Source organism: Dichotomopilus funicola (assembly GCF_033296635.1).
Source record: "Dichotomopilus funicola strain CBS 141.50 unplaced genomic scaffold C8A04scaffold_57, whole genome shotgun sequence".
NCBI lineage: Eukaryota > Fungi > Ascomycota > Sordariomycetes > Sordariales > Chaetomiaceae > Dichotomopilus > Dichotomopilus funicola.
The window spans coordinates 190,307-204,626 of record NW_026944078.1 but is presented as its reverse complement, the minus strand read 5'-3'; the positions used below and the strand labels follow the sequence as shown (position 1 = coordinate 204,626).

Sequence of the window (14,320 nt, the reverse complement as noted above, 5' to 3'; positions counted from 1 at the left end):
GCGATAGGCAGCCGGGCATCTGCCTGCCCTTAGCTTGGATCAGGCTTAACATATTTCTTTTTTGTGTTGCTTCACCGTTGGGGAGAGTTGTTGGGTGCGAAAGCCACGGTCTTGTGTCTCAGGCAACAAGCGTGAATGGCGATCTCTTTCAGGCATCGTTGCTGCTGGCCATGCACTTGTCTTGCTTGTCACGCGCGAACCATCAGGAACAGGTTCCCCTGTGGTGACGGGGTTTGTTCGCTGCAAAGTTTGGCACAATATAAAATGGTCCTCCATTGCTGCAGCAATTGACATTTGTATTTTGCGTCAGAATTTCCCTCTTCCAACCCATGTGCCATGGAGGACACGGAAGAAATTGACGGTGGACGATACAACGAAAGCGACAGCGGCAGCTCTGCCGTCAACGGTACCCCATACACCGAAGGTGTCGTGCTCCGCATCCGGCGTCATATCCCACCGGCACCGTTTAACGGTCCTTACGGCTACAATCCACGTGGCAGGGCGATCAACAAGCCGGAGGACGGTGTCGTCCCCGACCGCGTTGCTTTTGCGCTCGACAACCCTCCGGTGGAATCATGTGAGCTTCTCGACGACGAGTACCCGTTCACCATCACCGGCGTAAAGACGCTGCGGCACCTCAGCAGCGACAATCGCGGCGGCCCTCACGTGGTTACCGGATACGCCGAGGACAAAAAGGAGACGTTGTACGTGGCCAAAATCTATGACGGCGTGGATTACCCGTGGGAGTTAGGTTATGAAGGCGGGGACTGCATGTTGGACGCCGACTACGACTACGCGCTTGAGGCGGCTGCGTACGGGACGATGCAAGCTGTGGAAGGCGTTGGGAAGAAGCTCGTGCCCGAGTACTGCGGTGGATGGACGTTCCCGCTCGACACCGGTGATGAAAACCGTCCATAACGATGGGTGCGCATGATTTTGCTTGATTTCGTGGAGGGCGAGACCATGTTGGCTATCATGCGTCGAGCGCGCGATGGCCATACCCTTGACTATTCGCTGCTGCCCCCGGAAGACTTTCGGCTTCGCGTGCTCAAGAATCTGTTCGAGGCGCAGATTTCCATCTGGTGGGACGCCGAGGTTAAGCATGAAGATTTGGAACCACGAAATGTCATCGTGAAAGCAGATGGCAGTGCTGTGATTGTGGATTTTAACCAGGCAGTGCTCTACAAGTTTTACGACAACGAGCTGAACAGCCCTGAAGATATGAAGTACTTGCAACACCCAAAATATTGGGAGAATGAGCCCGCACTCCCTCTTTCGCCCATCGAGTGGAACTGGCCGGTAGCGCCTGTGGGAAGATTTCTGACGGACTCTTGGGAACACGACAACGCTTTGGCGGATTGGATTCCCGAACAATGGCTTCAAGATGCTGACCTTGCTGCGGAATGGTTATTGGAGACGTGGGAAAACACTTTGTCCAAAAAGTACAGACCTTTGTCCGACGATTTCCTCAACCATTCCGGCCACAGGGAGAGAAAACCGAAGGTGCAAGCGATGCTGGAGCGGCTAGGACGAAAGCCGGCAGACAAGATGTAATGTCGGACCTTCAAACGCGTTAGTGAATCACCGGCCCGGAATCATCGTCACAGAGCTATCGAAGCGGGGACGTTTGAGGATGAATCACGCGTGGTCGCGAGTCGGGTGTAATAATACTGAGGATGTCGCAGAGCAGGCTTTGGTGTATTAATTAACGTAAATTGGAATCTCTTCGCCATGCGCCTGTCCTCGCAATGCCGAATTTGTTTGACAATAGACGTGATCACCGAACCAAGAAAGTGCAAGTAAATGCACTCAGAGAAAACACATCCATCCCGTAGCACCATTTTACAAGGCAAGGGTTTTAGCTGCGAGTATCTCACATTCATTCAGATTTTGATCACTTAAAGAAATAAATGATTGAGAATACTCGAGCATTAATTGCCGAGCGAGCCGCCCCCAAAATAAAGAACATTGAATCGAGGTCGACGCTGCACGTTGCTCATTATCCAGGGGAGCCCTGTTTTTCGTTCACTCGTTGAGGATTCACCCGGTTGACATCAAGAAGACGAAAAAGAGTGAAGCCATCGATAGTTTAAAATAAAACCCCAAACAACAATACTAAAATGATATGTATATTAGACTTCTACCTAGGGATTCCAGTTAAAATGTTACAATCCAGCAATATTTGATCTGATAGTGATGTAGAGCCATTGCACCGAGTTATCTGTTACGGGTGCCGCCGTTTTTAGTCCCATCGAGACACTGCAACCCCGGGAAGGTAACCCTTGGTAGGTAACACACTGCTGCATTGTTCTTGACGTATAAGTCCCTCCCCCCCTTTACGGCTAGATTCAGGGGTGGATCGGGCCGACCGCAAAGTTCCAACAGTAGTGCCGAATCTGTTACATCGGTTCATTAGGCAACGACAATTCTGGAATCCCTGGCAGAATCACATCTTGCTGGGGATACTCAACCACAATCAAACGCTGCGTTTTTGCACGAGACCCATAGTTTGTGAGCGCTGTTGGCGCCGCCGTCCTGATTTGTGATCAAGACCCCCTCAACCGCGTACGCTGACTGTAATATTGCCGTATATCGAATAAATCCAATTTGCCCTTCAATCTGACAAGCTGACCAACGATCATTGCTCTTTGTTGGATGCGCAGCGATCTGACCCTCGCGGGTGTTACTCATCAACCCCCGATGCAACGTCAGCGCATACCCCTATGATTACTCTGCTCAGGGGCAGCTTGATACTACAAAATGTAAACCTTTAAAAAAGAGTACACCCCTGCTAACACCCTCGCAACACCTCACGCTTCACCTTTCTCCGTCACCACCAACCTCTCAACCATCACAATGAAGCCCATCCCCCTCCTCCTCGCGCTCACAGCGCAACGCACCACCGCAGCCTGCCTCTCCTCCGCCACCTCCACCACCATCAACACCCTCCTCACCACCGGCGGTCCCAACACCCTGATCTCCCTCTGCCCGGACACCATCGTCCCGCTAACCTCCCCCATCATCTTCACCGCGCCCGGCCAAGAAATCTCCACCGCCGGCTACCCAACCGATTCGACCCGCGCGACCCTCCTCATCCAACCCGGCACCGACACGACCTCCGCGATCCGGGGTAACTGGCAAGACTACGTGCGCGTGCGTAACCTGCAGATCGACGGGAACCGGCCGAAGGCGGGTGCGTTGGGGGGGGATGCGTTGTTGGAAATGGGAGGCGGGACGACGGGGCAGTGGGTGGAGGGGAATGTGATTAGGGATACGAGGAGTTGGAGTTGTTTTCATTTGATTGCTTCGGGGCAGGAGGGGAATTTGTGTCGGAATGCGACGGTGAAGGGGAATACGGTGGGGCCGTGTGGGGAGGAAGGGGTTGGGGTTGAGGGGGGGTTGTGGGCGGATGGGTTGAGTGTTGAGTGTACGGAGAGTGTGGTTGTTGATAATGAGGTGGGTTTTTTTTTTTTTGTTTCTCTTTTTTTTGTCTTGATTTTCTTTTTGTTTTTTTTTGTCTTCTTTCTTCTCCTGTCTTCTTTCTTCTCTTGTCTTCTTTCTTCTCTTGTTTGTTTTTCTTGTTTCTTTTTTCTTCTGTTTCATTTGTCTCCTTGTTTAGAAAGAAGAGGAAAGTCGGACACAGCTAACGAACTCATAGATCACCGGCGCAACCGACGGCGGCATCGTCATCTTCGGTTCCCCCGGCTCCTCCTTCCTACGCAACACCATCACCTCCTCCTCCACCCAACGCGGCTTTGGCGGCATCAACATGGTCGACCCCAACTACAACGGCAACTACTCCGGCGTGGTCGTCTCCGACAACACCATCATCGGCGTCGACTCTGGCTTCATCGAGCTCGGCATCGCCATGGGCAGCCAGGTGTGGTCCAACCCACACCCCTTAAACAACTTTGGTCCGACCACTGTCTCGAACAACGTGTTCAAGGGGAATATCGGCTTCTCCATTGTGATTAACGGCTGGGAGGGGGGTTTGACCGTACGTTTTCCATTCCTATCTTTTTCACTCCAAAACCCACAGTTAATTAATTAATTATTCACCAAAACTAACAAAACACCAGGTCCAAAACAACGACATCTCCGCCGTTTCCCCCCCGTCGGACTTCGCCGACCCCTCAACCTGCGGCAGCATCCAAAAATCCGCCTTCCTCGCCTCCCACCCTCTACTAATCTACCCCCCCGGCGCCGGTTCACCCCTCACCATCCAACCAGAATTCACCACCCTCTCCGCCAACGCCTCCAACTTCCTCTGTCTCACCCACCCTTTACCCACCTCCCAATCTTTTACCGCAGGTTCTTTGTCTGTCTCTGCCGCGACATCGACGGTGGTTGATCTGAAGGGTTTGCATGTTCAGTTACAGGGAGATGGGAATTTGGTCGGGTTGGATACGACTGGTACTAATCAGGGGGGGTCGGAGGTGAAATGGGCGAGTGGGAGGTACTCGGATGGGTGTGGGACGGATGGGAGTGGGTGTGTCTTGGCGTTTGATGAGGCGGGGGAGTTGAAGTTGACGGATGGGACGGGGAAGACGGTGTGGGGGTCGGGGACGAAGGGGAAGGAGGTGGTGTTTTTGGGGGAGGAGCCGTGGGTGGTTGTGAAGGAGGCGGATGGACAACAGTTGTGGACTGTCGGGGAGTTGGCTTAGGGGGGGGTGATTGGGGAGAGACAGGAGGAACGAGGGTGGTGATGGCTCTTTCTGGAAATATATGTGTTGGGGTGTGATTGCTCCTTCTCCAGAGATGCGTGTTGAGCAGCACTGAATGGAAAGTACTACCAAAAGCCCGACAGTAATTATAAAAGGCACACTTACCCGCCGGCCAAGGCGACATCTCTTCCACCTTTCCCATCAAACGCGACCAGACTACCAAACAAGTCGACATTTTCCCGCCTTAAATCCGACCATTTGATCCCTTTTTGTTCTTCGTTCCATCTCCTTCGCCTATCCGCCCGCTTCCAACACTCGGCAACTCGGCTGTTCGAGTCCAAGGTCAAGGGAACAATCATCCAAGACGCGAAGCTGACCAAGGGCGAAAAAGGCGCCACCAAGATTCGCAAGGCCAAATCCAGACTAGAGAAAAAAAAACATTTCGAGCGGCAGTCCTTCAGTATCATATCCCGGGCGGCGAAGTATGCTAATCCCGCAGTGTAATTCGAGGATTCATCCACTCTTATAAGCGTGATTTGGGCCTTGTTCACTGCTTTTCGTAATAAGGATTGATCATTTGTCTTATGGAACTGTAAAGTCTACACAATAATACCAAAAAATATTCGGTCAGTCGCGTCATACGCACAAACATCCCCCGACGCACGAGCAGTCCCAGGATCGTCACTCTTGCAATCGATTTGTCAGTTTGTGTCGTTATGGTGGTCATCCATCGACACCCACCCTCAAATCCCCGCCGCGGGTGCCTCCATTGACCCGTCGCGGTTATCATCCGGGTTAATCAAGCGGCGACTAACATACGACGTGCATCACACTTGATCTTCTGCCTAGCGGGCGCTGTGCAGCAGGTGAGGCGGACGGAGCCGGGTGGATAGGGCGAGAGTACCAGGACGAGCCAGACTACAGGTCGTTGACGGAAGCCGGGGAAGCGGGAGGAGGAAGCAATTGGATCCAACGCCTGATACGGGACAATAAAGCTGGCCTTTCGAAGACTAAGAGACGGCAGGAGGATCGGGCGGGATCCGCTCCAGCCACGAGGTAATATGATGCCCGGAGAACTAGGCGAGGGTCTGAACCTAGGTGTCCCGCCGCCTTGTTTCGGAGACACCTGCCTGCTTGCCCTTCTGGGTTGGTATTACCCTGTGGGGTGCGTTGGCGTTGATGAACTCGCCCTGGATGCACTGTGCTGCTTCCAGGCAAAGGATCAGGGGAGCGGCACTTTCGCCCGCATGGGAACACATCCCACGACTGTATTTCCCAGTTCATCGACCCGCTATCGTTGCGTAGCTCGCCGTCTCGTAGTCCGCCCCCTCTCAAGGCCACCGATACCGCCCTAGACGGCGGCCTAGACGACGTGGCCAGCGGGGGAGAGCAGCGTCCTTGACGCCCTTGCAGCGTGGCGTCCCTATACACCGCGGACCACGCAGAGCGCTGGGCGGCTACGTGCCAGCTCTTCTGCCACAACATCGTCTGCCACGACATCGCATATACAGCCCACGACGAGGGCGCCCAGCTTCAGGGTACAAACCTTCAGCGAGCGGCTGGGCCGCGGGATCATAGCCCTCGATACCGGGTTGGGAAAAACAGTCATCACGCGACCATGGTCTGGTAGGCACTCGCCCATACGCTATCGACGCTATCGAGCGTGAGGCGTACCGCGGCTCGTAGGGCAGAGACTTGGCTCGGTGGGTTGGTGGGATGGTTGGAGGATTGCGTATTGCGGGGGGGGGGGGGTTGATGTATATATACTGGAGGAAGGGTAAAGGTGAGGTGGTGCTGTCTTATGGCGTCTGAACCTTCTCGTGTTAGGACGTATTGAGCTGATGTTATTGACGACACTTTTTCTGGGGTAATTGGAAGGTTTCATGGCTTAGGTCTGCTTTGTTTGCCTGGACTTTACCGGTGACATCTTGATGGAATTGATAGCCTTCTGAAGTGATTGGATTTAGGACTAACCTAGGGTGAAAATGAGATTTTGATACTTCTTAGGAACTTCATTCGACGCTTGTTTACCGGGGGCCTACCTGATAACACCCCTTCCGAAGATGCCTTGGAGACCCTTATCGGTGAAGGGTCAGTTGTGGTAAGGTTGCTGAACCGTTAGGTGGGCCAGAGTCGGGAAGGTCGTGCACAACCCGAGCAAATGAAAGATCTTGACCACAACGGGGGGTGCCAGATCCCATCTGCTGTACCAGCTGCGTGAGGATAGGCAGGGGACGCCGCCCACACGGCACGACGTTACTGCAGCACGTCGTTGAGGGCGGCTTTAGTCCGCATGAACATGTCATTGACAGAGGCGGTGAATTGCGTTGGGGTCAGGAAATCCACCACCTCAAAGGTGACCTTCGAAGTTCGGCCGATTGCTCAACGGCAAACCAGCAAAAGTACCGTGATACCGTACCGAAAACGGTGAAAGGTAGAAGCGTGTACCAGGGCCACCAGTTCAAAGAGGAACTCACGGGGCTCGTGCAGATCTGACTGAGAGCCGCTAGCAGCAGTGGGATGGAGGCTGTGGACCAGCGTCCTGTGCTTCGTCCACCAGAATCCTGACTTGTAGGAATTGCAAATGGAGGGATCGTGCTACTCAGCGCTCCATACGCGGTCAAGAGAGAAGACTGCATTTGAGATAACGCCAAGGAGACTCGACGCTTCAAGACAGTGCAGGAAGTGGTCCTGGAAGAATGCCGTGATCAAATATTTTATTCGGAGACTCTTCTTTGATCTTACGATATGCCGCCCGAAAGCGTTTGCCAGCCGGTAGCGTCGGGAGCCTTGTAAGTCGGCCGGGTCCGTTACCGGCAGAAACCCAGCCCACTCGCTTGGCCTGCTCCCTTGGCCTGGCTCGCTGTAGCCAAAAAAAGCGGCAGACCAAGTACCTGGATAACTTACTTTGCTACAAAAGTGAAAAAAGACCAAAAAGAATAGACCCAAAAAAGTGTTGATCAAATGTTAATAGTTTAGATTTAAGCTATCTATTTAAGTGTTCCGCTTTTTTGGGCCATAGCAAGCCTGGCCTAGCCCTAGGATGTTAGGGATACTGTTATATGGTAAGGTCAGATTCATAGTAAATTGGTAAGCTGGTCTTGAAACGTCAATTCCTCTTCCAGCCTTCCGGTAAAAGCCCAGTTGATCAACCATTGATCAATCATCACTCAACCATCAATCACCTATAATGAACCGCCGGTCATCCACGGGCAGTCTACATTGACCCTCCAATCAACTGCCTCTCCTACACAACTCTCTGCCCCTTCCCTGACAACGGCTGACCGCGGTTACCGCCAAGGATTCCGGCCAATATATGGCGAATCCAGCCACGGTGCTGCTTTCGCCTGAATATGACTCTCTAGCTTCTCCATTCTAGTAACGCGGCGCGTTAGTAGCGAGCAGCCCGGAGTTGTAGTGGCATGATGCACATGCGGCTGTGACCCCAGAGACGATATTACACCCCAGCGACGGCCGCCCAGACGGACATAGAGGCAGGCGATTGTACCCGAGACGGTTGCGAGTGTGTGTTGACAAGGCTGTTCCTCCTCACATTCAGCCACAGGACTGCCGCGTTCTACTTCCCATCCTGTGCACCAAAGCGCAGATTCTGGTCCAAGTCCTATCGTCGGCGGGTCCTCGCTCGCGTGTGTTGGTATTGTGGTGTCTTGTCCACTCTTTTAATGCAAGTTAGCCAGCACCATACCTATCTCCGTACGGCAAATGCACGGGTCACAGTCCTCCGCGGCCCGCCGGGTATAGGGATCCAGAAGGGCAACAGAATGGACCATTGCTTCGCCTCTGTTGGCATATGCTAGGAGAGGCTCGACGCTTACCACGCGGGCGGGGAGCCATTCTTTTGCCCTGACGCTCAAGAGCACACCAGTCTCACAACCGGTGCTAAGATCGACTGCCCTCGTTGCCAAGGCATTGCCCACACGGTGTTGTGGAACCTCAACTACCTTACGCAGCTGCTCCGCCCGGGCGGTAAGGTGGATGTTATTAATTGGCGGGTCTTGAAGATTTAGGGAAATGTGATATGACGAGATTGGGTGCTGTTTTTGGGCTTAAACAGGTGTCACCGGATGCAACGATTCTCACTTGCTAACAGCAAGGGATATTAATGTTTTGAGTAATATGCGGGGGGCATGGAAACCCGGTTTTTCTTCCGCCAGCGCGAGATTTGCTTCACCTAGGGGCTTCTCACAATCCCAATGTTGAAGGGTGTTGTCTATATGTTGCTGTTAGTGTTTTGATGAAATTACAGGATCGATCTTCGAGTATATGCTCGGTGATCCACAGGTTTACCTCTAGTATCAGACAACCTCCATCTGCTGATAATTAGGATGTTAATTCAGTCCATCCTTGAATCTTTAACAGCGAATCAAAAATTATTGAGAGGATCAAGCAGATTAATAGCAACGAAGTTGGAAAAGCAATTGACATATTATAATGAACACATTTTTATTAGTTCTTGTGATAACTAGTTATGTAGGATGAATATTTGTGGGAGTTACATGGCAGTTTTCATGGAATTTCTTTGCAATAATTATGGGCAGTGCTGATGCTTTAGACCTGATTTTAATATCATACAACAAATACTGTTTTTATTCTTACACCAAGGGCTTTCTTGGTCGTCCCGAGCTTACTCTCTGCTAGAGATATTGCAATGACTACCTGTCTCACACATATCCACAATAACCCCCTAATCAACCCTCAACCGTGCTGCCCTCAAAACCTCATAATCCCCCATCATCCCCCTAACCTCCCCCTCCATCCGTCTCCCCACCTCCTCCCCAAACTCCACCCTCCACTTCTCCGCCTCCGCCGCAATATCCAGTTCCTCCCCGGCCACCTTACTCAAATCCACCTTCTCACTCCCCATAATCGACCCCACCATCGCCCGATGCATCGGATTCAGTTTCTCCATCTCCTCCGCACTCGCCTTCTGCCAGTTGAAACGTAGTCGCTCGGGGTCGAGACCTGTTAGGGACGCGTATTTCTGGACTAGGGCGGGGGAGGTCATGATGTCGTCTGCGTCGAGGACTATGGGCCATCGGTTTTCCTCGCCTTCCGGGGGTGGGGAAGAGGCGAAGTGGGCGCGGTAGAACTCGTAGAGGGAACGGGTCCATTTCATGGTTGTTTCTGGCAGCAGTGGCAACTGCGGCACCTGGTCGCTGTCGACGCTGGCCTGGTTGGCGCGGCTGCGGTAGAGGGAGGGGATGACGAGGGCGGGGTGGCGGATCAGGAAGGTGGGATACCAGGTTTTGAGGAATTCATCTGGTAGGGAAGTCAAGTTGAGTGGGGAGCGGGTTGGGGAATCGACGCCGTGGGCTGGGAGAGGGGTGGGTTGGTCCGAGGAAAGCCCGGCGTCGGGGCCAAAAGCGTGTTGAGACTCAAAAAGCGGGTGGGAGAGCATGACGGCGTGTTCTTTGACGAAGATGGTTTGGTTGTCGTGTTCCGAGGCGGCGATGTGGTCTTGGAATTTGGTGAAGGCTTCGAGTTGGGCGGTGTCGACGGCGGCGCGTTCATCCGGGGTCCAGTCGCGCATGGGCTTGGTGTGGAAGGGGAAACGGAGGGCGGTGGATTGCAGGAAGAAGTAGCCGCCTTGGAAGACAGGGCGGATGGCTTGGGCTTCGAGGTTGAGGATTTTGACGAGCATGTTGGAGGCGGTGCGCGGGGAGGTGAGGAGCCAGTAGCGGCGTGGGGGGGTGGTGTTGACGGTCATCGTGGTGGTTGTGTGTTTACAGAGTTACAGGTTGTTATGAGGGTGGGTTGTTAAGAATGGTTGGTCGAGAAACTCGAGTGAAGAGTGGCGACGGTTGGGGCATTTATAAGGTGTCCACTGTCTACGTTAAGGTTCCGCTGTTATCCGTCGATGGTTGTTTGGCCCGTTACCCCCGAGATCTCCGCCCGACGTTGATCTTTCTGTCACCCCGCAACGAGGGGCAGACCGAGTATTCCGGTATTAGATACGACGTGTGATCGGTGTCGGGGCCTGCCGTGCTCCGTGCTAGGGAGCTTAATTACGCTAGTCGTCTGCGCGTACCGCGTATTGCCACCAGAATAGCATGATTCTGGTTCGGCAGAGTGGAACGAGCCGTGGTCCAACGACCAAACAGGCTTCCGGCAGGGCCTTGGCAATCCTTATGTCAGATTTTGGCAAGTGCGATATCCTCATGGAGTGAAGATATTCGCCGCTTATACATGTCCCTTGCAGGAGGTACTGGACACATTAACCTCGCCGAGTGAGCAAGACTATTTCCTCAACCATGACTGGCGTCGGGCTCGGGCTCTGGTAGCCCCCGAGTGGAACGTCGGGGCCCCGAACTAACCATCTGCCGGCTTGGCCGCTCGGGCCATCTACTCGGGTCCATCGGCGGTGATGAAGGCGCGGTCACGGATTCTCACGGCGCAGCTGGGAACACAACATCGGTTATTCGGTTACAATGTTTAGCAGCACTCGGCGATACAGGCAGTCCATCGCGATCCTGGCCATTAAGACGCGTCGCCTACATTAACAGATACATGAAAGGGAACGACGGACGCGAGGATGCTCACCGGGAGGCGGCCGATAGCCGGGTGGCCGTGGGAGTCGGCGGGAGTCGGGGCCACCCCGGGCGTCTTTGGCAAAACGAGGGGACTCTTTTGGCTCAAGACTTGGAGTGTGCAATATGAAGCTCTGGTTTTGTGAAGTTTCTTAGTTGGAGTTGAGAAGGAAAGGAATCTGACGCCTGGAGCAGATAGACATCGATCTCGTGACACAGATCGATGTTAATGAGTTGCAAGGAGAAAAGGGAAGTTTTGGGCGAAACCATTGTTTTTTCGATTCATCAGTCGTCCGTCGTGTCTAGCACGGAATGTTCAGTGGAACGTGTGAACCACACATCGTCAGTGACAAAAGAGCGATTCCGATTCCATCGCGCCTCACTCATGACACGACACAAGAACCTTGGGGGCGAGTTGGTGTTGAGTTGACGTCGACGTCGGCAGTTGGCCCAACATCCCGGCCGAGGATTGGCCGGGAGCGACTCAGTGGGTCCACAGGTGGAGCACATCCGGGAACCTATCACGTGCCTCATGGAGCCTTTGCACCCACTCTGTCAGAGAAACCTGCCGCCTAGCCAATCAGCGAACCACAAATTCTCCCACGCCAAACCAACACACACCACACGTCGCGACCCGGCAGCCCGGCCGCCATCGCAAGAGGCCGTGGAAACGACGGCGCGGGAGTGTGCTCCGCCTCGTTTGCTTGCTTCGAGAAGGGTCTGCGCGGAGGGATTAGGTGCGGGTGATTGACAGATCGCTGGGTCGCGCGGGAGGGTGTGGCCGACCGATCATCGATGTCAGGGCGTGGGGCTTAGTTTGTGAGGCGCGTTGACAGACGATGCGAGGTCAATGGATGCAGGGTGTGTGAAATATGAGATTTCCCCGGGCGTTTTAATCAGTGACGATGAAAGTTTCAACAGCGCCGCAGAACCGTTGGGTCGGGACTTGGTCGGTGTAAACGGGGTGAGCTGACTGATGCAGTCTCTCTCCGAGTAGTTAGTCAAGGCAGCGTGAGCTTAAGTGAAACCAGGGTTAGGGTTCCGCGCCGCTGGCCGCGCCGTGGGCCAACAACCTCTCTGAAGCGGTCGCCCAAGACGGACAACGACCGCCTAAGGTTTCGAAACAAATACTAACAGCAGCTTGCCCACAATGTTTCGGCCATGGCTGCCGCCCGGCCCGCCCGGCCGCCGAGTCATCACGGTGCTGCCGAGCAAACACTCACTCACTTCCTCGCATCGGCGGACTGCTCACTGCGGACCCCAACTGCGCCCCCCTTAATACCTTTGGGGGGTATCCAGCGCGCCCCTCCGCTCTCTTTCCTTTCCTCCCTATCCCGTAATGCTGGATTTCTGCTCGACCAGCTGGGAATTTCATCTACCGAACACAACAACAAACCATCACCCGCCATCTCTCGGATCTCCTCACAGCAGGGAGACCCGCGAGCCCGCGGATGAAGCAACAGTAACAGCACAACAATGGGACCAACCACCTACCCCCCCAACCTAATCGAATACATCTGGCCCTGCAACCACCACGCCCATGTCTCCGTCCAACCCGCCCCCTCCCCCAGCATCCTCGTCGACCGCGGGGAATTCTCTCTTCCCGCGGCTCGCCCACCCGAGGACCTAACCGAAGAAGAACGCACCGGCATCCCCGGCCGCCGCAAATGCTGTCGGTGCTGGGCCACCAGCAGCATCTTCAAGCCTCTCACCGCCTGCGAAGAATGCGAACACCCGTTCACAGGATGTCCGACGTGCGTGGTGGTGGATTCCTCCGGGACGAGGGAGATCGCCACGCTCCAACGGCGTCCCGTGGGGGAATTTGATCAAACCCCCGAGCACTGGAGATGTGGGACGTGTGAGCATATCAACACGTTTGATGCCGAGGCGGCGGGGCCAATCAATGGGTTTTTGGCGCCGATGGTGGCGGATTATATGGAGGATATGCAGTGCCGGAAGTGTGGGGGGCATTTTACAGAGGAGAGTTGGGTGATGAATCCATTTTGGGTGTATTTGGGGGCGTGGAATGGGAAGGTCGTGGCGGAGGGTGGGCCGTGGCATTGGAGTATGGTGTGGCATCGCGATTGTGCGGGGGAAGGGCATAGTAGGGAGGAGTGTTATGCGGAGAGGAGGAATGGGAGACGCAGGAGGGAGAATCCGTGTATTAACAAGAACTTTGCCGTTGAAGCGGCTGAGGCCGAGAAGGCCGCGGCGGAGTCAACATCAGCATCGGCAGCTGATTCAACAACAACAGAAAAATCAGCCCCGGCCATTCCGCCTATCATGGTAGTCGACACAGACCGACACTCTCTCCCTCCGCCCTCAGCGGGTTTGACCCCTTTCCCCGAGGACCATCACCCCGGATTCGGCGATCACGACCGAGTTACCATGCCTGGGGTACCCTCCGCAGCGGCAGCTCTGCAACCAGACAACCAAGACAACCAGACCGTCGGGACAGGCGGGTTCACCATTGGCGACTACGAAGGCACCGGGTTTGGCTCAGATATCGACGAGATGCTGCCTGTGGACCGTGGTTTGGCCGTGCCTGGGGACGACGAGACGGATGGGCCGGACTTGGGGTCGTATTATGATGTGCCGAGTCGGCCGCGGTCTCCTGCTGCCCCTGTAGCGGTGGCTGGTGGAGGGAATTATTATGCGCCGCTGAGGCAGGATTTTGCGCCGGGGACGGTGCCGCCTTCTGAAGATGGTATGTTCTTTTCCCTTTCTCAGACTGGAAAATGTATTTGGTCTGGACTAACATAAGATAGGTGCATATGTTGAGCCGGAGGCTGTTCCAGACGTTCCAGAGCCTCTGGCAGCGGCAGACGGCAGCCGGGAGTTGGAGCTTAACAATGAGCCTGGCTTACCAGCTGAGGAACCGCTGCTCGAAAAGGACGAGCCCCAAGCTCCTTTCGATGAGGAGCTTCAACCAGCCTTGGACGAAGCCCTTCCAGAGGAATCCACCCGGGACGTGGACCTAGAGCAGGACCAACTCCCAGAAGAACCCCAAGACCCCTCCAACTACCTCAACACCTCCCCCCCAGCAGACCCCTCATTAAACCCCCCAGCAACACCCAAATCCCCCTACCTCCACCCCAACTCCCCACA

The 14,320-nt window shown here is 54.5% G+C and overlaps 4 protein-coding genes across 4 annotated transcripts; 3 read left to right on the top strand and 1 right to left on the bottom strand.

Annotated features, from left to right (window-relative positions):
- Positions 1-336: 336 nt before the first annotated feature.
- On the top strand, positions 337-1,554 carry C8A04DRAFT_39050 (uncharacterized protein; the record flags this gene model as incomplete). The annotated part of the gene is made up of 2 exons (XM_062784440.1): positions 337-910; positions 986-1,554. The coding sequence occupies 2 exons, from the start codon at positions 337-339 to the stop codon at positions 1,552-1,554; spliced, it is 1,143 nt and encodes a 380-aa protein (XP_062634924.1).
- Positions 1,555-2,856: 1,302 nt separating this feature from the next.
- On the top strand, positions 2,857-4,664 carry C8A04DRAFT_30922 (uncharacterized protein; the record flags this gene model as incomplete). The annotated part of the gene is made up of 3 exons (XM_062781568.1): positions 2,857-3,456; positions 3,659-3,997; positions 4,080-4,664. The coding sequence occupies 3 exons, from the start codon at positions 2,857-2,859 to the stop codon at positions 4,662-4,664; spliced, it is 1,524 nt and encodes a 507-aa protein (XP_062634923.1).
- Positions 4,665-9,369: 4,705 nt separating this feature from the next.
- C8A04DRAFT_14036 (uncharacterized protein) lies at positions 9,370-10,392 on the bottom strand (the record flags this gene model as incomplete). Its single annotated transcript, XM_062777941.1, has 1 exon — positions 9,370-10,392. The coding sequence occupies one exon, from the start codon at positions 10,390-10,392 to the stop codon at positions 9,370-9,372; it is 1,023 nt and encodes a 340-aa protein (XP_062634922.1).
- Positions 10,393-12,688: 2,296 nt separating this feature from the next.
- C8A04DRAFT_14007 (uncharacterized protein) lies at positions 12,689-13,975 on the top strand (the record flags this gene model as incomplete). The annotated part of the gene is made up of 1 exon (XM_062777933.1): positions 12,689-13,975. The coding sequence occupies one exon, from the start codon at positions 12,689-12,691 to the stop codon at positions 13,973-13,975; it is 1,287 nt and encodes a 428-aa protein (XP_062634921.1).
- Positions 13,976-14,320: the final 345 nt, after the last annotated feature.